Genomic DNA, 27,293 nt, shown 5'->3' on the forward strand with positions numbered 1-27,293 from the left:
CCTTTGGAAAAGTTAATGGTAGGATAGGTATGGGAATAATCATCAGAGATTCAGAAGGCAGCTTGCTAGCTGTGGTGATAGCCTCTAAGGATCACATCTCTTCAGCTGCCCAAGCTGAAAGTGTGGCACTTCATAGAGCTATGGACCTTTGCACTGACCTTGGTTTAAATCAAGTTTGTTTTGAAGGGGATGCCAAGGTGGTTGTGGATGCAGTGAACTCCAAAAATGAAGATAACTCATGGCTTGGACAAATAACAGAGGATTTACATCAGTTGATGAAAAGCAACCAAGCATGAAGCCTTAATTTTGTACACAGGTCAGCAAACAAAGCTGCTCACACAGTAGCAAAGTTAGCAATTAGAGAGGTTTGTGAAAAAGTTTGGCTAGAGGATGGCCCCCTAAGGTCTTAAACTCAGTCTTGTGGGAGGCAATTATGTATGATATAATTTTATCTGATTAATGAAATCATTACCTTTCAAAAAACAAAAACAAAAGCCTCAAAGTAAAAGGAATCAATTAACATAAAATTATTATTTTGTGAAGAATTTATTTGTTATTCACATGTTCTTTTTTTTTTTTTTTGTTCACTTACTTATTAATAGTAATACAAACTACAAAAAAAAAAAAAAAAAAATCTAACAACTTTTATATCATTAGGTATTTTTCAGGTTTAATTTTTATCTATAAATTTTTCTTAAAGTACAGAAAAATATATGTTCTTTTAAAAAAAATGTGGATAATTTGGAGATTAATATATGTTTAGAGATCTCAATAACAACAGAATGTGATGCTTCCGTGTAACAACCCCTTCCTAGAGATGGAATGAGCTACTACATTTTGCCGTACTTTCTTTTTGTACTCCAAAAACATATTAACAATTTATAAAAGGGACTCATTTTGTTTCTTTTCTCATAATTTCAAAACTCAAAATAAGATGTTTATCAAAATATAAGACTGTCCCATTAGTTACATATTAAAAACCAGAACTAATTTCATAGTATGAACATCTACCCTATTTACAAAATGCTTGCTTTCTCAAAATACATAGTCCAAACAGTTTCACAAAAGCAACCAAAACTAAAACTTCATTAACAAGACCCAACCCAAGGCTACTAAGCATCTGTCTCTCCTTCTTGAGTAGTGTCCTTCTCTGTAGCTTCATCTTTGTTATTACCTGGACGTTTAAAACATTAAGCACAAGTGAGTCTAATACTCAGTAAACAGTTACACCATACAGTTATATATCATACATTAGTTATTCATTTCTTTTGAAATTCATACAAGTTTAAAATATCTCAATTAAACATTCTGAATCAATTTTCACTTTCCTTTGGTCGGTACATACTATTACGCCCTATGTGTTAGGGTTAGCAATCTTTTAAACCATATTCTGTCCATGGTCGCGGGTTGGGAATCCCTCAGTGAAGATGGCGCCACTGGGTGCCCTACCAATGGAACCGATCCGGCATTGCAATCTGCCCCTCTTTGGTACCATCATCATTCCGTCGTTGGCCATTACGTATTTTCATATATAAAATCTTCATTTCCTTTCTCCTTTCATAATGTTTTCATTATCTATCTTAGTCCAATGCAGTATAGTATGCATTTTCTTTTATAAAAGAATGCATTTCATGCTATACTTTATATTAAGAAAATCACTAATTTTTAAGAAAATATGTACATGATAAATTTCATGATCTCAACCTTGAATGTGAATACTTTACCTCATACTTATACACACATTGATAATTAATAGGATACTTAACATAAGCTACCAACAAAGACTTATATATTATATACATTTACTTTTGCATTACAAAGAAGCATTTGAAGAAAAATAGAACATTTAGTAGAAGAGAATAGTGTAAGAAGCAGGGTCATAGCTACTTACCTCCAAACTCAACCTTTGTTTGCTTTTGAACTTCAATAAATCCTACTTAATGAAATGGAATGAACATATCAATATCCACTTCATACTAAGCTTTCCTAACCATACTCTTAGCTAGTTGTTTACTTTAAATCCAAGAAGGAAGTAAAGCATTTTCCTTCACTTCCTCTTCACTTAGAGAAAGTAAACTACAAGGCACAATCTCTATCCTTTCAACTTCCTTCCACATCAAACAAGCTCAACAAGAAACCACGTCAATCCAACTTTATTCTTTCCTTCTCACCATCCATTTCTTTAAGATATAACAATTTCATGTTATACTTCCATACTTGGCACCAAGTCAAGCCATTTCAAACTCCTCATTTCAAGCATTATAAATAAATTTGTAAACATGTTGAATAGTATGCTTGTTGTCCAATAAAGGCTATTGAGTTTTCTACATGAAAGATAGGTGAAAATCATATATTAAGACTGTATAGATGATAGGAATTGAAGGGAACAATAAAGTATCAAAATCTGGAAATTTCACCAAAATGGATATTTGACAACTTTTGGTAACCTTGTTGGAACCAAGAAGTGTGAAGAACTAAGACTTACTTGATGCCTGGTTTTGCCCTAGTTTTTCAGTATTTTATCACACAAATAAGTAACTTTCGTTGAGTGAAAGATGAAATGAAAGATATAGATGAAAATGGTTGATTTGAACTATAATAGAAATTTATGCATTAACTTGTACAACCAGCAACTTGGTTGTATTCTTGCTTTAAAACTCCATTCCTTTAACCATAAACCTAACTACATAAACAAAGGATCCTATTGTTGAAGAAAAATTAAAAAGAAGCATCATTTTTTTGTGTACACATGGCATAAAAATAGCGCATCTCTTGGTAAACCAGAAAATTCAAAGAGGGAAAACTTACCAGTTTAGGTGAAATTCTTGGTTGTTTACTCAGGCTATTAGCTTGAAGAAAAGGTTAAAAATACATACTAATCTCTACTAGTTTAACACATAAAAATGGAGGCTTAAACATTGTTAAAAAGTGATTCAAATAGAGGAAGAGGCAAAGTTAAAACTATAGCAGAATTTTTTATAGAAACTGTACAACTTTGAACAAAACAGGTCAGAAAATCAAGTATTAGAAGCAATATGTGAGAAAATTCAAATCTGGAAGTCACTAAACAAATTCAGACAGCAGCAGGATTTTAAGAAATCAACTTGTATTTTTGTTGTTTTGTGCTAAGAAAAGACCTACAAACAAGGATTTGGAACTAGATTTTTACCTGACTTAGTCTCCTTCCCAATGGTGTGAATTGAAGCATCAAAGCAAAAAGATAGAGGCGTGAGCTATAAAAGAAATGGAAGGAAGATGTTCTTGGCTGGAACTTGCAGAAATTTCAGATGATAAAACTCTTGGTTGCTATTTATTGTGTGTAGAACAAAAATCTCTAGGTTCCACTCCAAAAGGCTGAAAGATGAGCTGAAGAGAAGCAAAATGAAGCTGAACGCCATAAGCAAAAATTGAGATTTTTTTTAAGTGTATATGGGTCTATGAGTAATGCTACATGCAGCGTGGAGTGCGCAAACGTCGTGCAATTATTTTAAAAAATAGTGGAGTTCACTATTAAAAAATTATTATTATTTCATGTGGGTTCCGTATTTATTCATTTTTTCAAAGTGATTGCACAGCACTTGCACACTCGCGACTGTAACTATCATTTCTCATAGGGTTATCGGGTGATAGGGCTGAACTTTATTTACTGTACTCATAAAAATGAGTGGCTGGGATGTAAAGTAAATAAATGTTTCTCTACTTCTCAGACCCTATCTATGGATGAGACTAAAAGGAGCAAAGTTATTAGGACACAAAATAATAATACTAGAGGGACAATCGGTAACACAAAATATATATTTATATATCTTTTTTTCTTAAAAGTCTCATTTAAATATGAAAAATATATTTTTGGAGTTTTTTAAAAACATTCAAGATGACATAAAATCATTTTATGGATTAAATAATGGATTTAAAGAAAAAAATCATAATACTGAAGACTCCTAAATTAAAATATATGGAGAAAGAATTTGATTTAAGTAGATAATTGACATGCAATTTTCCCTAATAGTTTTGGGTATTACATTCTCTCACTAATGAGCGTCCCTTTAAATCTTCAAGAATCTAACCTGAAGAGATGGATGCTACCTCTTTACAAATATGGAAATTTCCTACTAACCTACAAAATGAGATCCAATATGCATATCTTAAAATCAGTCCATCTTAACCTAAACATTCAAAATATCTATTTTCAAGAATAGGCAATCAGTGTCGTTGATTTCAATTTTCTTAGTTTCTAGGATATTCAAATTAGTTGGAGTACTTACCATTGAAGAATGCTGTATTTTATCTTCCATGTTATTTTTTGCTAAGAAATCAACGGGTCATCCATGATGAGATGCATTTACCGATAAAGGTTTTGACAATTGAAAAAAAGTGAATGATAGAATGAGTTTTCCTTTAATAGGATATGCGGGTAGAGATTCAAATTCACCACAAAAAAATATTGTGAAATGTTATGAAGATTTAATGAATCATTCAAGATATATTGACAAGTTAGTTGAAAAATAAGTATCACAAGAGATGGAGAATAATCGGTTTTCGGCTCAAGACTTCGAGATATAGTATTCGATGGCTTACGTTCCAAGCTTGTGCCTTTAAAAGTCATGATAAAAGCTCTGACTCCAAAATCAATGTAACATCATTGAACTAATAAAACTTTTAAGAAGGTATAATGATCAAGTTGATCGAGTTGTCATGAAAAATGCTCCACAAAATGCCAAATATACGTCACCCAAAATTAAAAGGAAATTTTGCATATATATGCAAATAGAATACGAAATGTGATTCACGAAAAAGTCGAGGATGCCAAATTTTCTATTTACCATATAAAAATGCTTTGAAATATTGTGAGAATCTAATGAATCATTTAAGACATATTGACAAGTTAGTTAAAAATAAGTATCACAAGAGATGGAGAATAATCGGTTTCGGTTCAAAAGTTTGAGATATAGTGTTCGATAGCTTACATTCCAATCTTGTGCCTCTAGAGGTCATGATGAAAGTTCTAACTCCTAAAATCAAGGTAACTTCATTGAACTTATAAAATTTCTAGTATGCTATAAAAATCAAGTTGATGGAGTTGTCATAAAAAATGCTCCACAAAATGCTAAATATAAGTCACCCAGAATTCAAAAGGAAATTTTGTATATATATGCAAATAAAGTGCGAAATGTGCTTCACGAAGAAATCGAGGATGTCAAATTTTGTATTCTTGTTGATGAAACTTGGGATAAGTCCAAAAGAAAACAATGGACTATCATTTTGAGTTGTTGATAAAGATGGTTTTATTAGAGAGCGATTTTTTCATATTGTACTATGATACTATGACACTAACTCTAAAAGAGGAGATATTTGTTGTTCTTTCTTGTTACGACCTCCAAATTGAGAATATTCGATGTTAGAGATATAACGAATGAAGTAATATGTATGGTGAATGGAATGGATTACAAGTTTTATTTCTTAAATATGACCCCTATGCATATAATGTGCATTGTTGGGCTCATAAATTACAATTAGCTTCAATTGCAGCCTCTAGAAAAAGCCAAACATGTTCATTAGTTCTTTGTCCATTTGAAATCCATTATCAATATTGTTGTTGGTTCTTCTAAATGTAATGATGAATTAAAATATGCTCAAGCTGCTGAAATTGAAAGTTTGATCGCTTCCAATAAAATGGAGACTGGAAAATGGGCAAATCAAACTGGTACACTACAACGAGCTTGAGATACTATATATGAATCTCATTTTCAGTCTGTTTATAGCTTGATGAGGATGCTTGGTGCTACTTGCTCAGTTATCAATACTATCTCAAATGAGGGATCAAATTATTCGCAACGTGGTGATGCTGAAACAGCTTACATAGTATTAACATCATTTGAATTTATTGTAATATTACATATGATGAAGAAAATCATGGGAATCACTAATGCACTTTCTTTGTAACAAAGTCCCCAAGACATTGTGGATGCCATGAGTCTAGTTTCAACTACAAAAGTACCCATTCAAAAGCTGAGAAATGATGGGTGGGTATCTTTGCTTGCTGTTAAATCATTTTGTGAATAACACCAAATTGATATTTCTGATATGAATAGTCATTATACTGGATCTTAAGGTAAACCTTGTTGTCAAGTTGACAAGTTATTGACAACAATGGAGCATCATTTTAGGATTGATATATTTATTGCTACAATAGATTTTCAGTTGCAAGAATTGAACAATGACCATACAATGAAACTTTTCATTCTTAGTGTTGCTTTAAACCTAAAATGTGCATACAAACCATTTAAAATTGATGATATATGCAAATTGGTTGAGAATTTTTATAAAAAACTGAGCAAGAAAAATTTCTTTTGAGAATTCAATTGCAACATTATGAACTTGATGTGCTGACGCATCCAGGTTTTCAAGATATATCTAAATCATCCAAGCTATGTAAATGTAACACCCCCTTCTCGTAGGCTAGGAGTGTCACGTGTTTTTTATAAAATAAAGCCGGCAAGAGATCTCATTTAATAAATGAAATTTAGAATTTATTTTGTAGAAAAACTATCTAATAAAATGTCTTCCAAAAATATTAAATGAATAAAAGTAATGTCATAAAAGTAATTTTATTCTAGAATGTCTGAAACTAAATCAATTGCTCCTTCTAATCTTGGCATGTCTGCTCGTATTTATCATTCTTACTTGGGTGGTTAAAAACATGAAAACAAACTAAAATGAGTCAAAGACTCAGCAAGAAATCCATCACAATGTAAACATAATAAACATAAAGTTTTCATAAAAGTTTTCATACTGAGAGCTTAAAATCATGATTGTTCATACTGTTGCTTATGTTATGCATGACTGATTTATCTGAATTAACTGACTGATCTGACTGGCCAACACACTTAACCATGTGTGCGAAGTTATGCACCAGCCCCACGTCCCGCACAGCGAGGGGAGCCGCTGATAGTATTCTGGCATATTATGGTGGACCACGCTTGAGTCCATGGCTTCTACATCCAGCCTGAAACTGAACTGCATTGATACCATGGATCTGAATGGCCATCTGATTAACTGATATGATCTTATCTTGCATTTGAATTTAAGATAACTTACTTGTCTTATACACATGAGATGCATGACATAATACATATATAATTATAATTTCTGAATTTGAACATAATGCAGAATGACATGATCGTATTCTATACTGGATGACATGTTTGCATATGACATGAGTGGTGCATAAATAATGGATGTCAATGACTGACTTGAATAATACTTATATATAAGCTGAACTATGATGATCTTAATTTGTGATCAAATTACTTACCTCGCTGTACTTCTTCTTGAATCTCATTTCGTAGATCGTCACCTATACACAGTATTAACTATCACTAAATCTGTCTAGGAACAACATGTACTAATATCCTACTTAATTAAATTCATAATCGAGAAGATAGTTAAATAAATCTTTGTTTAACACCATAATCGATAAATCCTAATATTTTAAATTACTTAAATATTAATAGTATATTATAATTTGGTAGAATACTTGGGCTATTCTAAATAAGTCATAAAAATCTCAATTCTTAAAATAGGTTTCCTTTCTTAACTTATAAGAAATCTCATAAATCTCATTTAAATATTCTTAACATATTTCTTAATTTTTCTACTTAAAATATAACATAATGTTTTTATTAAAACTTGACTAAATAGACAAAGAAGGATATTAACTAAAATAATAAGCTCAATAATATACTTTAAAATACATTTCAAATTCCTTAAACATTTCTTTATAAAAATGAACTTTTGACTAATATATTCATTTAATTAAAAACTCACCTTTAAAATATTAAGCCCAATAAAATTACGAAAACAATTGTTGAAATAATATAAGATCAAGCCCAATTTAAAATACAAGTCCATTTAAAGATCACCAGAATCTGTAAAAGTTACAATCTGGCCCATAATAATATTACTACATGAGTCTATCTAAATAAGCCGAGCATACTTAGGGCCCAAGGGCCCGTTGTGAATCAAGGTTCCTTAGGAAGCCAAAACGCATGGGACAAAACATGGCCTTGCGCGAGAGAAACAGAGGGCAATGGGAGAGGCGTGCAAGGCAGGGGACTCACTGAGAGGAGGAGGAGGAGGAGGAAGAGGAGCACGTGACTAAGCTGGGTGAGATGACGGTGGCTCTGGGTGGTTGGGAGTACCGACGACGTGATTGGGTTCCTTTGGACAGTGGTGGGGCGACGCTGAGGCAGGGAGAGAGAGAGTTAGCGGTAGGGCTTACCGAGAGGGAGGCACGCGACCAGGATGGGCTAGATGGTGCTGAGCTGGTCGGCGATTTCTATGGCCGTGGAGAGGTGGTCCGTCGAGGTGGCTGCAAGTTGCTGGGAGGGAGGCTACGGTGGTGCTAGTCGTGGTTAGGCAAGAACACAAGGGTTGTTTTACGAGGTTTTTCTGAGTTTTGTGAGACTGTGTAATATGTTTTTCCTCCAAGTATTTTTGTGTGTATAAAATAGAGGGTTCGTGAGGTTCTTATAGATGATAGGGAGGATATATGGTTGGATTTTCTTATATGAGTTGGTCTCCCATTAGGATTTGGATTTATCAATTAAGGGATAAGGATGAGGCTTACGAGATAGGAAGAAATAAGGCTTAATATTCAAACCAAACTCGGGTCATATATAAAATACCAATAACAATATAATAATAATCCTATTAAAATTAATAACTGTAAAATCTAATATAATTAGAAATAATAATAATAACAATAATAATAATAGGATATTTATAGTTATATGAAAAATATATAAAATTTATCTTATGGTCTAATCTTAGGATCGAGTTGTTACAGCAGAGGATTAACAATTTCAGAAAAATTCAAAATTTATTATTTGATTGACATGCTAATACGTCCAGTATTAACTATTCTTGTTTCTACTACTACTTCAAAGCAAGCATTTTTTGTCATGAAACTTATAAAAAGTAGATTGCATACTCAAATGGAAGATGAGTTTTTTGCAAATCATTTGCTAGTTTATATTGTGAAAGAAATTGTCAAGAATTTCACTTCAGAGATGGTAATGGGCGAATTTTATTCTAAGAAAGATAATCATCGAGCTTAATTTGAAAGAAAAATCCTAAGATCATATTTTAGTTTCATTTGATTTTGTAAAGGTCTCTAGCAAAATAGGATTTTTTTTTTTTTTTTGTTTTTTGCATTTAAAAAGGAAAATTATCTTATAAGAAAATTTTTAGATATGTATTTTTTGTATACAATTTATGACGTATGATTATTATTTTTTATATGGTCAAGTGTAGAAAACACATCATTTTAACACATACAACACACTTTACCAATCACCCCCACACACCAAATTAGTTCCGCCCTAGTATATCTTTTTGTTTGTGTAATATATAATCCAAACTTGCCATGCTCTCATTTTCTTTTGTTACAAGTACTTCTGTTTTTCAAAAGAGTTTGTCAAGGAAGGTTAACTTGATTCCATGCTATTTCATAAAGAGTAAAGAGTAATGTTACTAATTATCTTAATTCTCATCATCCTCTTATTATCCCATAATGTGGTATTAGATGATTGGAGACTATTTATTATATTTTACTTGTGAACTTATTATCTAATATCACATCATAAAATGATAAAATAATGATAAGAAAATAGATAATAAATAATTTTTTTCTTTCATAAAATCTACAAGTACATTTAAAATTCCCCAACCACTTTCAACATATGTCAAGGTGGTTGTACGACACCCCTTACCCTTAGAACTAAATCTTGGCCACGTCTATCCACTTTTTTTTTTTGATACATTTGGGGAGGGGGGTTTCGAATCCAAGACCTCCATTTTGGAGGCTAGGGGTTTATGCTAATCAGGCCACGACTATCCACTTTCTAGAAGGTAAGATTAACCACAAAGCTAGCTCTTTGTTCAAGTGAGTCCCACAATATTGATACTTGTCTGAGTGAATTTTTACAGTACTAAATGCTTAATAAATATTTATGATCTATTTTATAAGTCTATCTCTCTTTAACTCTAAGGTCCCGTTTGGTTGCTGGACTACATTGAGATCATCTCAGTTCAGTCTAATTTTAAGCTGAGTCTAACATTAAAACACTAACTCTTAAATACTAAACTTATCTCAATTCAAAACCTCTTTACACGTGAGATCCACAATTTTTTTCAATTCAACATATCTTTACATGTGAGATTCACAACCTTTTTCAATATCTCATAAATATATCTAAACTCATTTTAACATTCAAATACATATAAGCTCATCTTAAATGAGCTCTACAAAACTTATTCTACAATCTCAACTCACTATTATTCATAAAGAACCCAACTCATCTCAACTCAACTCAACATCAAAACACAGCCTAAATTTTAGAATTTAGACAAAAACTCTAAGAAATCAAAACCCGATTTGCTGTTGGCTACCTATAATTTTTTTTTAAAAACAATTATGATTATTATCTTTTTTAATTTTAAGACATTTACGATTTCTTAATAAATTTATGGTTTTTTAACATTACTATTTTTAGATTCCAAAGTTTTTATACATTTTGTTTCGCCCTTTTGTCATTTGAAATTTTCTTTTTCTTTTTGTTTAATTTTTAATTTGTTTATGACTATTTCAATAATTTTTATACCATTTGTTTTTTCTTTGTCCATTATCGGCCAAGTAACACGTGTGAATTATTATTAGAGTTTTTTTTTTTTTTGGAGAAATTATTATTAGTTCTTATTGATTATTAGTGAAATTTTGAAGGAATAGTTAACAAGCCTTTTTTTTTTTTACAATAATTCTCATATTATCTAATTTCATTTTAATCATTATAATTTTTTTAAATTCTCACATAAAATAAAATAAATAATTTAAATTTTTCAAATTTTAAAATAAAAATAAAAATAATATTAAGAAAATATATATTATAATAATATTTTATTTAATTTTTATTTTAATTTATCTTATTTTATCTATAAAAATAAACGAGATCTTAATGATTCTTACACTTTAATCGAGTAAAAACCAATAAAAACGCAAAGAATAAATACTTTAGTTTAGCTCGAAATGAATGAATTTTATGTATTTAAAAAAATGATAAATAATATTTTTATTTAATCCTTAGAAAAAACACCGATCTCGAAAACAAATTCTTTGTGAAGTTCGAGCCCGGCCAACCGACACCCTCTGTGAGATTCATGGGTACCCTTTGTAATTCCAGTAAGTATAAGCCCTTCTGGGAGTTTACAAGAAAAGTTTTGAAAAGAACGTCTGAAGACTCTGAACGCGTGCCTCCCTCTGTCTCTCGCTATCTTCTTCAACGCCATGAATCACTAGCGATTTATTTTCCCCCTTTTTTCACTTTTGGACCCAACACAGAGTTACTAAAGTGAAACAAAAAGCATCCTCGAAGCGACCTGTCCTTCATGCTCTTCACGTCCTTCAAGAAAAGTCGTTTTTTTATTTTTTATTTTTGTTTCTCGAAACTCTTAGATGTATACTGATCAAGGAATGATCATACACATTCTCAAAATTCACTCAAGTCCCCATCCTTTGAATCTTGAACTTCTTTACAGTTCTAGCAGATTCTTTAGTTCTTTTATTCCTCGAACCATTTCTATCCTTTTATTTTTTTGTCGTCTCTTTCCCATTTGCTTTGATTTTTGTTTTTGCCCTAAGCCCATTTGCTTTGATTTCAAAATTCAGACTGGGTTAAGCTATGGTTAACTATTTTTTGGCAAATAAATAGCAGTTAAGGTGGTAGTTATGAATGGTGGTGGTGGTGGTGGTAGGGGTGGTAGAGTTGAGGTGGTAAACAGCAAAGGGTGTTCTAGGCTATTCCTTGGGCTCTCATCTCCGTTGTCTTCTTTTAGAGGTCTTCAACCGTTGGAACCCATGTCTCCTGCTTCGTCCTCTGCGGCGTCTGAGCTCGTGCCGGTCCGATCAAGCGGTCCCTTTGCCGGCCTTGTTATCTGTGTTACCGGTCTATCCAAAGGTATAAAGTTCTCCGATTTACATATCGTCAATTTTTTTTCTTGTTTTTTTTCCAATTTAAATTCCGCTCATATGCTTATTTGTTTTTTTCTTCCTGTTTTCATGCGAGTTTTTGGAATTCTAATTCGGTTCGCGTCCCCCACGTATTTTGGGGATGCGTCTTCTGCTTTCTATTTCCCAAAATACTCATTTTTGTTGTTTTCTTTTCGATTTTTTTTGTCAATATGAAGGATTGGTATTTTGAATGAACATTTCACTACATGTAAAAATTCAATTGTTAGAAGTTAATAGTATAGGGAGGGAAAATCTTGCTTCATCATGGAGTTAGTATGGATGGGTTTTTCTGATATACTTCCCTGCACACGACTCACTTTTCTTCCGTGGAAATCTTGCTTCATCATTTTATAATTACTTTTCATTTATATATAGGTAGCTAAAGTCAATGTATGCGTTTGTTGTTTTGGCAGAAACTAGAAATCAAGTGATGGAGGCGACACAGAGATTAGGTGGCCAATACAGCCCTAATTTGCATCCTCAGTGTACCCATCTGGTGGTCCAAATATCCTTTAATTTGTTTTTCAAATTGTTTTAATAGTCTTATTGTATAGTGGTCAAACCCAGTAAGATCGGCTCAAGACTTTAGTCGCTGATGCTGTGTTCTCTCATTCTGTTTAGTGTACACTATATGTGGACAAGTGCTGTGGCTTCTTTGTTTCATTTCCAATCTTCTTTAGTTGAATCAATTGGTAAGCTTTTTAGGAGGAAAAAGAAATTGGTTTGATTATCACTGATTTTGTAGAATTTTTCAAGATGATCTTATTCGTATTCATGGTAAAGGCAGGGGCAAGGGAGTGTGAAGATGGGGGTGCCCATGGCCTCCCTAAAATCCTGAGAAAATCCCCACTCCTTGGCCCTGAAAATATCTGCAAGAATCCCCCTTGTTCCTCCCAAAATCTAAAAAAGAAAAACCTTGGAGAAAAAATTCGCCCCACCAAACATCTGACTCTTTTTTAAAACTCAAAAATTTGACCCCAAAAAAATGTTGGATAATTCTTCTTAAAAAGTATAAAATTACCTTCATTTGATTTTATTTGTTATTTTAGACTGTGTTGCTTAGATAGTCCATGTTTAATTGTTTTATTTTGCTTTTAGGTTGTTTGTAGAAATCTAAGTCCTTACAATGACTGGAGGTGTATTGTCTTTCTATTGGGACTAGTCTCGCCCCTACAAGGAAAAAAAAATCATAGCTTCCCCCTTTCTCATGAGATATATTGTAGACTAATGGGAGGGGCTTTGTATGATTTCCTAGCATCAGTATCTCTAATACCGATCAAGAAAAAAACATCAGTATCTCTAATACCTGTGATGTTCTTCAATTATTTAATGCTTTTCTGAACTCCTTAACTCTTATTACAACTTTGGTGGACGTAAGTTTGAGCACGCTTTGAAGCATGGATCAAAAAATAGTCTCTTCATCGTCACGCTTGGGTGGTTTGTGGATAGCGTCCGGAGAAATGGTATAATGAGCTACATTCTGTTATAAGCTTTTTTTATTTGTATTTCTTTTTTTACAAACTAACTACTTTCTATCTGCTTTTGTTTCAAATTTTCTGTCAGTTTGTTATTTAGATTTAAGTTGTATGTAGAGTTAAAATTCTTGGCATACAATGACTCAGATTACAATCTTTTGAACCTATTAATCTCCTAGTTGCATTAAATTTTTTTGTCAAATGAAGGTTGAAAGGTATGGAACACAAACTTAAATGATATATTAGGATCCTAAATGTCTGTCCTTATGCTCAACAATGTCAATTTTTGTCCTATTTGTGATTTTATTTTTATATAGAGATATATATATATATATATATTTTGATAGGTAAATGAAAAGAGATATTCCTAACACATAGATGTTCTTAACACTTGAGAACTTAAACATCCTAAATTATAGTGTAACACCCCGTTCCCATAGGATAGAGATGTTACTAGCATTCATAACATAATGCTCGGTAAAGAGATTCATTTCCTGAAATACCTCATTTATTGAAAAACATCAAAAACTGAAATGGACATAATTGTTTCAATCTGAATGTAAAGTGCAAAGACATAAATTCATCCTACGAATGACATAAAAGGATTATAGTTCTTGTGTAAAAATCACTTATTTCTTCTTAAGTCTTTATACTAAATCTACTTCGGGCCATCCAGCTCTACTTCATCATAAACACCATTTGTAAAAATTAGACATGAAAGAAACAGGAAGACAAACAAAAATGAGTCGAATACTCAGTAAATAACACATCATAGTATAAAATATAATCTGGCCTAGCATGGTGTTAGTTTCTGAAGGTTCTTAACAAAATATTTAAGGCATCACAGATTCCCAATCATACACGTAATATAACTTTCTGAAAAACTTTACATATATACATATATCGTCACATACTCACATAGCACCTATATATTCATCATTAACATGAGCAAAAGCATATATAGTCATGGCATACATGTAATGTAAACGCATAATAATTTGTTTATCTTGTTTTAACATGGAGTGAAGCACGCTTGAGTCCGTGTTTCACTTAACTTGTGGTTAACCACGCTTGAGTCCGTGGCACCGTAACATTTCTTATCTTTCTTAATGCATGAGAATTTATTAGGCTTCATGAAAACTTCTAACATGGCATATTCTTGTACATGGCGTAGCATAACTTGACATAACATGGCATATTCTTGTACATGACATAGCATAACATGGCATATTCTTGTACATGACATAGCATAGCATGGCATATTCTTGTACATGGTATAGCATGGCAAAGCATAACATGGCATTTTCTTATACATGGCATAGCATAACATGACATGACATAACATGCTCTGAATGTTTTATGACATTCCATGGCATACATGATCTAAGTACTGCATGAACCTGGCATACATGATCTAAGTATTATATGAACATGGCATACATAATCTACATATTACATGGACATGGCTTGCATAATCTGACTATTCCATTACATGGCATACTTGACTTGAATTATTACGTGAACATCTCATGGCTTTCATATGATTTTAGTAACATTCAATCAATTGAACAACAAATTCATTCATTCAAGCATAATCTCATATTTCATCAAAGATCGTAAAAGGAATCTAACCTGGATTTGTCTTTTAGCGTAGCGTAGTTAACCATCGTAAGCACATCATATTTTCATGCATAACAATAATATTCACAGTATGCATTTATATGATCATACTATTTACCTCTTAGCGCCGCTTCCTGATTTCCAACTTGTAGCGCGTTACCTATACGAGGTACTAGACGTTACTAATTTTCTAGAAAAACGTGTCGTAATACTCCAAGTAATTAAATATGTATAATGGAACTTAACTAAAATTATAGGCTTCATAGCAACCTCTAAAAACATACTTTAAAATCCCTTGAATACTTTTATAAAATTTGCGTCTATGGGCTCATAATTATTCAAAAAGATGAAGCCCATGAAAGAGTAATGTTTTTCTGAAAATCTAACCAGCCCAATAAAATTACTAAAACAGTATAATAAGATTAAGGCCAATTAAAAATACAAGACTATTTAAAGGAAGCCCAACACTCTGTTTGTTTTAAAAAAATAGACTAGGCGGTATGGCCTTAGGGCCGAAGGCCTGCTATGACCCAAACCCAAACTAATTCCACGGGAATTAACACATGTGAGACAACAGAGGGCTGGCTGTGCGAAAACGAGGGACTCACCAAGAGAGGGACTGAGTGCGACGACAGTTCAGGGTGGTTGGAAGCGACGTCGGTGCAACTGGGAGGTTCCTATGGTGGTGCGACACCAAGAGAGGGAGGGAGAGAAAAAGAAAGAGTTTAGAGAGAGATGAAATTGCAAACTTAATTACTGAGAGGGAGGAAGGTGGCGCGCGGCGCTAGGGACTTACCTGAGGGAGTGGGTGTGACGGAAATAGGTTGGCCGGCGTTTTCTGTGGTGGTGTGGGAGGTGGTCCTTCGAGATGGCTGTTGGTTGCCAGGAGGGAGGCTGCGTGGTGCTTGCGGGTGAGTTTCTTTCTCTATGTGAAAGAGTCTTTACTCCAGGGATTTTGTGTGTACAATTCAGAGGCCTTGTGGGTTTCTTATAGGCGACGGGAGGGAAGCAACGTGAATCTTTAGGAGATTGTTTATGATTCGAAATTGCCTAAACTGTAGGAACATTTTCCTAAGAGGGATCAGATTCTGAGAGGATTTTGAATAGTTTGAGTTGGAGTTAGCACTTATAAAAAAAAAAAGTTTAAGTTGGAGTTAGTCTTTAACTAGGAACCAAATCTAATACGGGAACTTAATGGATAACTATACGAAAGTTCTGATAGAGAAGGAATCACTAATTTAATCTATCGGTTAGCACATTCTCTAAAATGATAATAAAAATATAAAGACAATAAAAATAAATAAATAAAGTACTAGTTTTAAGCCCTAAATTTGGACCCGTATGTTACAATCTCCCCCCCCCCCCTTAAAAGAAATCTCGTCCTCGAGATAACGTACCTCAATCGAATAAATATGGATACTTGATCCTCATGTCCTCTTCTAGCTCCCATGTGGCCTCTTTTTCCGTGTGGTTGCTCCAGAGCACTTTGACCATCGGGATGGTCTTCTTGTGGAGTGCTTGAGCTTTTTGTGCAAGGATTCCGACTGGAAATTCCTCATAGGTCAGATCCTCGCGGACTTGGAGAGGCTCGTACTCTAGTACATGTGTAGGGTCCGAAACATACCCTCGAAGCAAAGAGACATGGAAAACATCGTGAATAGCCGACAATTGTGGTGGGAGGGCCAACCTGTATGCTGCAGCTCCAATCCTTTCTAGTACATCGAAAGGGCCTAAATATCTCGGACTCAGTTTGCCTTTCTTACCGAACCGCATAATTCCCTTCATCGGCACCACTTTCAAGTATACTTTGCTTCCTACCTTAAATTGTAACTCTCGATGCCTCTGATTCGTTTACTTTTTCTGTCGCTCTTGTGCAATGGCGAGTTTCTTCCGGATGATCGCTATTTTCTCATGCATCTCCTGAATAATCTCTTGTCCAATAGAGGGGTGACGGGCACTTGCGGCCGTAAAGAACTTCATATGGTGCCGCTTGAATGCTCTCTTGGTAACTATTATTGTATGCAAGTTCGATCAAAGGTAAGTATTTACTCCACTTGCCCTTGAAGTCCATTACACAGGCTCTAAGCATATCCTTCAATATTTGTACTGTCCTCTCTGACTGTCCATCTGTCTTGGGGTGGAAGGTTGTGCTGTAAGTCAACTCTATCCCTAACTCTTTTTGTACACTCCTCCAAAATGTTGAAGTGAAACGGGTGTCCCTATCTGACACAATCTTAGAGGGGATTCTGTGCAGTCTGACGATTTCGCGTACATATAATTCTGCCAACCTGCCTGTAGAATACGTCATCTGAATCGGAATGAAGTGAGCTGTCTTGGACAACCTGTTGACAATCACCCAAGCTTTGGTTAAATTACTGTGATACCTTGAGGCCATCTTCCAGACTTCCAGCCCCGATTTTCGATTCAGTTTTTTTTCAAACCTTTGCCTCTCTTTACTCGATCTCTATCCACTCTTCAATCTCTGTTCTCCACCACCGTTGGTCTTCTCTCTTTTTGATCTGATCCCTAGCTTTCGCTTATACAAAGGCTCCACAACAAAACTTTCACTATGCCTTCAAGACTATCAGATGCCTTTAGAGCCCATCCTATCCACCTGTGTCACAAACACCTGACTTCACCTCACTCCAAGAGTTGCCTAACTCATACACATGGGGACAACTCGACATCGAGTCTTCTCCTTCAGTTGGTGACTCATTTAGCTCAAAGTCCGTGCCAGTTGTTGATCTCTATGACCCAAATGCTCTCACACTAGTAGGCCATGCATGTAAAACTTGGGGTGTGTTCCAAGTTACAACCCATAACATCTCTCGAAACCTTCTTGATGATATTGAGAGCACTGCTAGAAGCCTATTTACTCTACCTGTCCAGCAAAAGCTCAAACCCACTCCTTCCCCAAATGGTGTCTCCGGCTATGGCCTGGCTTGGATCTCTTCCTTTTACCCAAAGCTCATGTGGTTGAGGGATTTACTGTCGTAGGCTTGCCACTCGAACAATTCGTTTCAGATAGAAGGGGGAAGGGGTTTCAAAGAAGGAGGAAGGGTAAGGGGGGCAAGCAGGGAGGGAACTGAGTAAATGAAAAAGGCTAAATGAAACGATTCATTTAGCGGTGCGCATGCAGTCCCAGCAAATAGAATTTTCCTTTCAGGATATTGAAAAAAATCCAGCCTCACCCTATCAAGTCCAACACTTTTCCATCAACTTCAAGTAGGTGATTGTTGACACGTTTGTTATTGATAGAAGCAAAGAGGTAAGTAGCATGATCATACACCCTTACATGTATGGTAAAAAATGTTTTTTTTTTCAAGTATTATGCATGTATGACCCTTTATTGAAAGCCCTTTTTACACCCCGAGTTGTGACGAAAGTGATTTTTGAATGTCATATTATTATGTTTTTTACATGCATCAGGATATGTTTTCATTTATGATAATGATGAGCTATGTCATTATGTGTTCTACATTCATCATGATTAGAAAGATAAAGGACAAGTTATGAAAGAAGCTTTAAGAATCACCATAAGAGATGCATGGTACCAATGCAGTTGTGGGTGGATGTGCTAGCCATGAATCTAAGTGTGGTCCAGCATCGTATGTTATGATAAGTTAAGCTGTTCTTCTTGTGGCCATAGGCAGTTGAACCGGTGCACAGCCCCACACACGGGGGTTAAGGTGTACCGGCCATTAAAGAAAGGGAAAGACAAGTTTAATGAGTTATGCATAATACATGTTACATGTTTATGTTAGTATAAGTATTAAGTATGCATGCTTTATAAGAAAACCACATGTTCATTATGTTTACCATAGGATATATTACTTATTGAGTACTCGATTTATTTTGGTTGTCTTTTGCTTTTTATGTTTTTTAAAATGTCCAAGTAAAGAAGATAGTGTTGAAGAGCATACAACAGGCATAGATCATGTTTCAAGGGATTTTCAGACTTAGTTAATAGTGTTTTTTACACAAAAAGAACAATTTTAAATTTCATTGCTATGAGACTATTTATTTTAATATTTCTCTAGACATTTTTTATGTATATTTTCCAGTTTATTTTTTTCAAGAAATGAGATATTTTTTTATCAATTTGGGTCTCTTTATCGGACACAATTACCAAAGTACATAACACTCCTAGACCTCGTAATTCCTTCCAATTACTACACCAGAGTTATTTCGCCAGATTTCTGTCCCACCTTCCTTCCTCAATCCATCTACCGGCAATATTACCACCTTCCTGTCCTTTGCACCACCACCACTCTCAGGAATTCGAATAGGTTTCATCAGTGCCACCACATAAGAAGCTCCTCCGGACTGTTTAGCACCTCCATACGAAGTAGTAGTAGCCACCTTTTTACTACTGGAATCTTAATCAGCATACCCAGCCTTGAACATACCCCTGTCAACGAGAGCAGACACAGTGGAGGACCCAACTATATCTCTCAAATATCTCACAAAATCTGCTCATCTGCAACCTCTCCACCCTTCAGGGATGACTAAAATACCCTTACCCACTCATGTACCATACTCTATCATCTTCAAAAACCTACCAGACTGATTATGACCCCTCTGCAACATAAAAACTTTGTCTCCCTCCCTTCTAGTCTGATAAGCTTACATATTACCAAATTTCTTCAGATAATCCTCCATCACCTTAGCATACCAAACAACCAAACCTCCAGATAAGTGCAAAGACATAGTAGTTTTCCTGCTCTTTTCTGTAATGCAGATAGCATTGCCTCCTTTTCTGATTCAAAGACCAATCATTTTTGAAGCCTTGAGTGAAACATTTTTGAAGCCTTATTGGCATTTAGTATATAATCCCTTTCTGTCAAGGATACAATGTTAGATATTAATTCAAAAAATCAGTAATAAACGACTAAGAAAACTTTATTAATAAACGTAAATAATGTATATAACATGCCCTTTTATAGGGTTGGGAATTTCACTTTCATAAAATTTTATTTTGCCAGGTTATGAAGATCCAAAAATACCTCAAAGCATGAATGGAAATTTATATTAGAACTTAATGATAATAGTAGCGAATCACATTAGCTGAAAAGTTGGTAAACACTTTCAATGTCATTTTGTTGTGACACAAACCAAATGCTGAGAGATTTGAATACAGTAAATAGATACATTACATATCAAGGTAAAATTGATTTTATTTTTAATTGACATTCACACATTTTTAGAGAACATTCACGCATATAACAACATTTTCCTTCTAATCTCTCATGTGGCCAACCCACATTTACACCACTTATTTAAGGGCTGACAATCTCAAGGATCTCAGTTACGTGCCTGCAGCCCACCTAGGATATGGACCGTCCCACCCCTCTATCTCTGGTACAATTGCACATCAATCATAAGGCCAACTTAAATGAAAACTTGAAAGACGTTATTTTAGAGCTTATTTCGAAATTATTCAACCATATGAATAGGAACCCTAATTTCATATACTCAAAACCCTGGGCACTTGGGTATGACATCAGTGTGACATTTGATGTTCTACTTTCACGCCGAATGGAATCTGGATGGGAAAAATGGCTGTTCCAAAAATAGATGGTAAAGTTTCTCAAACCATTCACATACTAGTGAGTGGTATCTTCTGAAGTTTTAGCACTTTTGTGATGATCGGGGATTAAGAAATCCTTCAACAAACAACATATGGTTAAGTTTGGGTTGTATTTAGGTTAAATGATGTCCTCTCTTTCTGTATTTTGAGGTCTAGACCTTGTCTCTTAAGGATTTTTTAACCTAAATCATTCCATGCGTAAGTATTGGTCCAAGAAATATAAGCCAATTGACATATTATCTTATTCAGTACTTTATATTTAGTTTGTTGCTTTGTCACCTATCAAAAAAGAAAATTAGCTTGTTTTGTCTGATGCAGTGAGACTGAGTGAATCACTCTACAGTGTTAAGAGTGTTGAAGAAAATGGTATGCTCTTGGATGAATTAAGTCGGCTTGCTGGGTTTGCTAGCTCTGAAAATTCCTGTCTTCCTGTTGGTGCTCATGTTGCCACGCAATCTAACAAGATGGAAGAATCACATCTATGGTTATCGGGAAGAGAGTTTAGGACAAGTGTGGACTCTTCTCTTTCCGGTCATTCCATGTATGTTGATCCAGACATTTCAGCTGAACTGCATAATAAGGTAAACTTGAATGTTTAGTGGGAAATAGTGTGTTTCGGTTGGAGTTTAGAGAGTTTGATGCCAGCTGTAAATCGGTTATTAAGTGGGGGGACACCCTGCTTCTGTCGAGTAAGCATCTCTATAGGTACCTCGAGCAGCTCCTGAGATGATTGATATCTTTGGTAGGTTGTTGAGGCTGCTACTAAAGAAGGTGCCAAAGTTGTAGAAAAATGGTTTGCTGGTTGCAATGCCAGTCATGTGGTTTGTGAAGGCACTTCTGTCCAAAGATATCTTGGTTACTCTAACAACCTTGTCACGGTGAGTGCCTCCACAGTCATTTATATCTTTGTGAATGAAAATTATATTTTATTTAGCTTTGAGGATAGATATTTCTGTTACGAAGTTATATGTTGCGTAGATGGTTGGTATGCTTCACTGTATCTGTTTTCGGCGGTCTTCCTATCTACACATCATATTGGTGAAATTTCTGTAGTATGGAAAACATCAATATACCTGATAGGAATTGGAGACTTCTCTATGTAATTACTTTATTCACAATGAAGTTTATCTGTGTCTCAGCCACTGTGGGTAACATTAATATACCTGATAGGAATCACGGAGTGCTCTATGTAATTACTTTAATCACGATGAGGTTTATCTGATATAATGATGTCTCTCAGCCACTATGGGTTCTGAAAACAGCAAAGGAGAAATATGTGCGACGGCTTGTTCATATGTCTGCTGACTTGGCCAGGCAGATCAGTATGCTGCTTGAAGATTCTCAAAAAGGCATTGCAAGGAAGGTAAAATTGTTTCTTAATTCTAAAATTATGAAATGCCATTTCTATTCTATATCAAACATTTTGTGAATATCGAAAATATTAATCTTTTGTTTCATTTCGTTCTCTTTTCTACACCCCACCTCAATTTGGTGGTAAATGGGTGGCATGAAGTTGGATGAGATTTTAGGTTCAATTCATACCATATATTACTGATGTGGCTGGAGTGGGGGATCATCAAATAATATTTTGGGCTGTAAAATGATATGGATAACAAATTGACACTATGTAACAGACGACGTGGATGTAAGAAGAGAATCTATCATTTTAGTATCCTGGGATGAATGAGAATTAGGAATCTGTAGTAATTCAACGAAGTCTGTGATGGTCAACCTGATACTTAACACATTTGTGTTAGCTGGAAAATTTCAATTAACTATAGCTCAGATTTCAATCTTCTGAAATTCTCATTTTGGGTCAAATTTTATCCTGATAATGGGGAAATGGCTTTTTTCAAAGTGCCAAGCGCTTTTTTTTATTAATCCTAATGTTCATTAAATTTTTAATGTCCTATGTGCATTTTTCTTCTTAAAGTTTCTCATTATCATAAAAACTTTGTAGGAAACAAATGGGAAAAATGCTCCTGAAGATCAGAAGTTTAGAAATAAAGCAAGCCTCACTGAAAGGCAACAGGTTGCGAGTTCTGCTAAAATTTCTGTTAGAAATCGTCGTGGTCGCCGTATGCAGGTAAGAGGTTAATCATATTTAACTTTCCTATTGTGCTTCACGTCAGTGCATGATTATTTTGCCATGCTATTATTCTAACAGTAGCGATGGTGAACTTTATGATAGATGAACATTAACTAATTGACATTAGAATCAGCTAGCAATTTTGATCTGCAAGATTCCAAGTCTTATTTTTTGGTGAAAGATCCCGATTCATAACATCTGTATGATGGAAGGTCACCACAGCGGTGCTTGCCCTTCACTGTGTGCTATGTATTCAGCTGAAAAGGTTTTCAAGGAAACCGTTTTCTTCCTTTTTTTGTATGGTCGCTACGGAGCCCGTATCCCTCAACCAAAGCAGGCCAACCCCTCACCTTTTCCACCAGCAACACTACTCTGCCAACACTAACCTCTGTTGTCTACCATCACCTTGCCGACACAACCGATTGTCATCTATTTGTCTTGTCGCAACCAACCCTTTGCCATGAGAACTGACTTTGACTCCAACTATCCTGCTTCTCTAACACCAAGGGTCCATTAGGCCTCATGTCACCCAGTTCTAACTCATCCCCTCATGTTTTGAGTTAACCTAGATCTCTAGTCCACAACAATTCTACCACCATTGGGATTGGATTTTCAAGAATCAGTGGTGGCAGTCAGGTTTGCGGCTGTTTTATACAGTTTTTCCTGTGGTTGAAGAATCAGAAAATTGCAGCATGGCGGTTTTGAGTGGTGGTGGTCTGTAAATAATTTGCATATCAACCAAACACCAGAAAATGTTTGCTGGAAATTCTGAGTCCCCACCAAACAACAGAAAACAATTATTTTAAACGAAAAATATTTTCTTGTTTTCCTTATTTACATGGAAACAAACTTAGTCTTAAGTACACAAATGCTGTATCCTGCAATCTTCACTGCTCTCTCTCTCTCTCTCTCTCTCTCTCTCTCTCTCTCTGGGGGTGTATCATTCAACTGCCATAAAATATGGTTTTGATGAGTGTTATGTAAAGTCACTTAATTGTGAATTCTGTTCCTATTACAGACTTGTCAAATTCCAATACGGCCAATTACACCGGCTAACCTCTTGGACTCAATCTGCTGGTCTATATCTGAGCCAACTTCCACTGCTGCAATTTACACAGACTCTTTCAGTGTAGACAATGTGAGTGAACATCAGTCATCTATATTCCTAGATGCAGAAGCAGATCAGAAGGATTCAGAAGCTTCATTTGCACACTTAACTAGGCCACTTATAGAAAGGTTGTTAATATCTCTTTATTCCTTATATTATTGAAGATCTTATTGTTGCCAGTTGGCATTAGATTGATGGATCGATTTGTCAAGTCTGCTCCATGTCACTGAAAATATTGGATCTTGAGAGATTTATAACCTCAAGATCTGTCTATATAATGCATCTATGTCTGTCTCTTGTCCCTCTATCTCTGTATCTTGCTGTAAATTATATAATAATTCAACAATTGTTTTTCCATGAGGTGGTCAGATGGCACCATCACCTGAGATTTGCGAATTGCTTCTGCTTATCAATGTTTTTTTATCCAAATGGACTGTTTGTCTCACTGTGTTTTCTTTTTATGTGGCCTATTTGCAGCGAGAAATCAGAATTGATATTTAAAAATCACTTTCTTACCATACTGTTTCCCGTTGATCGATTTGCTGAGATGGGGCCGTCTTCAAGAACGTTTTTCAGTGATAATGGCTTTACATGTTTGCAGGTTTTAGATCACATCTATGCATTTTATCAGGTAAGACTTGGATTTTTATGTGCCCGCACACACAACCCTATTTCAAAAGAGGAGCCCTTTCGTTTGTTTGTTCCTTTTTTTTTCTTTTAGAAGTTGCCATGCCAATGGGTGTTCTCTTGCACATCAAGAACAAATACAATGTAATCGGAAGTATGATTGTAGATTTATCATCTTTTGTAACATTGTGTTGACTGTTTTGTCAAACTCAAAAGGGGTCTCTTGATTTTATATATTTTCAGGTTTATGTAGTTAATGCAACCTATTGGCTATTGCATTAGCCAGATAGTTGAGGTGATTCTATTTATCAGGGACCTTAATGTGTGTAATTTGTTCTCTGGCAGGAGAACATGTCAGTTGACGAAATTGAGGCTGCAATTCACACCGATTCAAGGCATGCTGACCGGCTCAGATCAGCTTACGGTAGTAAAGAAACGGCAGAATGTGGTTATGTGGTCTTTAAACGAATTGATTTCTTAGGGAGCTGCAAAAGTTTTGAAATGTTGAAGCGTGTCAATGGCGAGAACAACAGTAATGTCTACCAACTTTTGATCAGGGCTTGATGTCATCTTAGCAGTGATGGATCCCTTCCATATACCAGTCCCAAGTCAGTGGCAAGTTAAGTTGCCTCTCTGAACTACTGGCCACGGGTACATAGCTTGAAGACAGATGCATTCAACCTTGCTTGCTGCCTCAAAATCTAAACAATGGTGAAGTTTTTCTACTGTATGTAGGGGAACACTTCAAATTTTTTTAACTTGTATATGGACTATCAGAATGGTAAAGTATACCCATCCAAATGTCTGTGTGTCTTGATAGAGCTGGTTTGAATTTGAGATCGCATTGTACATTGAAGATATTTTTTATGGTTGAGGTTTTGCAATCTATCTCAGCTTTAACGGTTGGACAAACTCTGCTCTGTAATGTATCACTATCAACTAGCATTCATTAGTATAAGAAAGCTTGTGGAGATATCAACGATGGTAGGGGTTTCTTAGAATGAATCTACATCCGAGTTGAATACATCTGTGCGGTTGTTAGGGCGTCCAGGTAATGGATCTCGTAACGAGATTAATTGATGTATTTTTTTGGTCAAGAGCGGATGTCAACAGTATGATCGAATAGCCTACGGTAGTGCTTGAACGGTTGTGCGATGCTTGGATGCTCGTCCATGGTTTAAAAATTAAATTAAGTGCAAAAAATGTAAATAAGACGAGGTACCGAGATTTACATAATTCGACATAATGAGCTACATTCGAGCTCTTTGAGGGCAAAATATACTTATTGGGCGACTTACTTTGCTCTCAATGAAGAAGTCCCCTGTGCTTTTTGGAGTTCCCCCTTTTAGCAAATACCTTCTTTCTTCACGTCTTGTTTGATGTCAGTCTTTACCCATTATGTCCTTGTTATCTCTTTGTCTAGTCTTCTTCTGCTTAGGGCTGATCTCCGACTTCGACGGAGTCAGAGTAGCCGTTTCCGAGCTCCAACTCCGATAGGATTCGGAGTGGATTTTTTGCTCCGACTCTGACTCCGAACGGAATCAGAGTCCGACTCCAATCGGAAGTCGGAGCTCCGATTGTCTATTGGACTAAAAAAAAAAAATTAATAATAGTACTTGGTCAATTTCTTTTGTTAAATAAATTATATGCAAAAATAAATTTAATCCATTACATGACATAGCACTATTAAGAGAGGTAGGTGTGTCTACGACTTAATCTCAAAATAAATATAAGATATTAAGACTAATAATTTAACCAAGTCCAAACCAGTAAAAAAAAAAAAAATACTGAAAAGAGAAAAAAAACCTTAAATACAATAATTTAAAAACTAAATAACATGTATGATGTAACCATAAGTTATAACAGTCTCATTTATAACGTAATAACAACATTGACATAAATATTAAATGCTCATGTCACTCAAATCTCAATGGTCCATTGATTATGCCTGAAATGAAGATAGAAAGTTACAATCAATAAATGAAAAAAAATTGATAAAAAATACAGAAAACGGTAAAAGTAGAATTTCATTCTTACCAAGAAATGGGGTTCTCTCAACTCCGTCCCAACTCTCAAGGGGCGTTTGTCTCAAACTCTCAGTCATCGGCAATTATGTTAAGGTTTACAATTAGATCTATAAAATCATAAAAAGTAGAAGTTAGAAACATTAAAAATAATTAAATAATCATTTAAAAGCATAAAAACTTACCCGATTCAAGCCTATAGCTCTTGGCATCAACGCCAACGATATCTAGTCCAATGAACGTTTTACTTATCCAATTCTGTGTGCAAACGAGGGCCTCCACAGTTGACGGTGACAAGATGTAGCTGCCCTAGATGTGGATCTAGGGGTGGAAGTATCCACCGGTGTAGGAGTTGTAGCATTGGCATCCGCCACATCCCCTTGTGGACAATCATCTCCACTACGTCTAGGATCCATATCACAATCAATGAAACTGAAAAAATAAATTAGAAGTAAAAAATTAGTTTAAAAATAAACTGACTCTTGAAGCAACTAGGGTTTTTGCTCTGTTTCTCCACACTAAAGAATAGAAATAAGTTGTTCTATTTATAGCCCCAACAAATCACGGCACTCAAAACTCTGAATTTTAAGTTGTCTTGAACATTGGCTCGAGCGCAAGTCGAGGGAACCTCTCTGGAAGAGTTCTGCTCGAGCGCTGAGTCGAGCGCTGAGTCAAACGCACATCAAGCGAACC

At 35.0% G+C, this 27,293-nt stretch overlaps 1 protein-coding gene and 1 long non-coding RNA gene across 2 annotated transcripts; one reads left to right on the top strand and one right to left on the bottom strand.

Annotated features, from left to right (window-relative positions):
* Positions 1-878: 878 nt before the first annotated feature.
* LOC121241972 lies at positions 879-3,308 on the bottom strand. The gene is made up of 3 exons (XR_005935858.1): positions 3,170-3,308; positions 1,892-1,933; positions 879-1,174 (listed from the first exon to the last, which is right to left on the bottom strand). It is a non-coding gene; the product is annotated as an uncharacterized LOC121241972 (long non-coding RNA).
* Positions 3,309-11,292: 7,984 nt separating this feature from the next.
* LOC121242885 lies at positions 11,293-25,551 on the top strand. Its single transcript, XM_041140887.1, has 11 exons — positions 11,293-11,665; positions 11,699-12,014; positions 12,481-12,572; positions 13,428-13,530; positions 21,071-21,333; positions 21,499-21,630; positions 21,993-22,115; positions 22,713-22,838; positions 23,860-24,077; positions 24,427-24,580; positions 24,922-25,551. Exons 2-11 carry the CDS (start codon positions 11,786-11,788, stop codon positions 25,138-25,140), a joined length of 1,659 nt encoding a protein of 552 aa, XP_040996821.1. The 5' UTR covers positions 11,293-11,665; positions 11,699-11,785; the 3' UTR covers positions 25,141-25,551.
* Positions 25,552-27,293: the final 1,742 nt, after the last annotated feature.

The sequence above is a fragment of the Juglans microcarpa x Juglans regia genome, chromosome 8D (assembly GCF_004785595.1).
Source record: "Juglans microcarpa x Juglans regia isolate MS1-56 chromosome 8D, Jm3101_v1.0, whole genome shotgun sequence".
Classification (NCBI taxonomy): domain Eukaryota; kingdom Viridiplantae; phylum Streptophyta; class Magnoliopsida; order Fagales; family Juglandaceae; genus Juglans; species Juglans microcarpa x Juglans regia.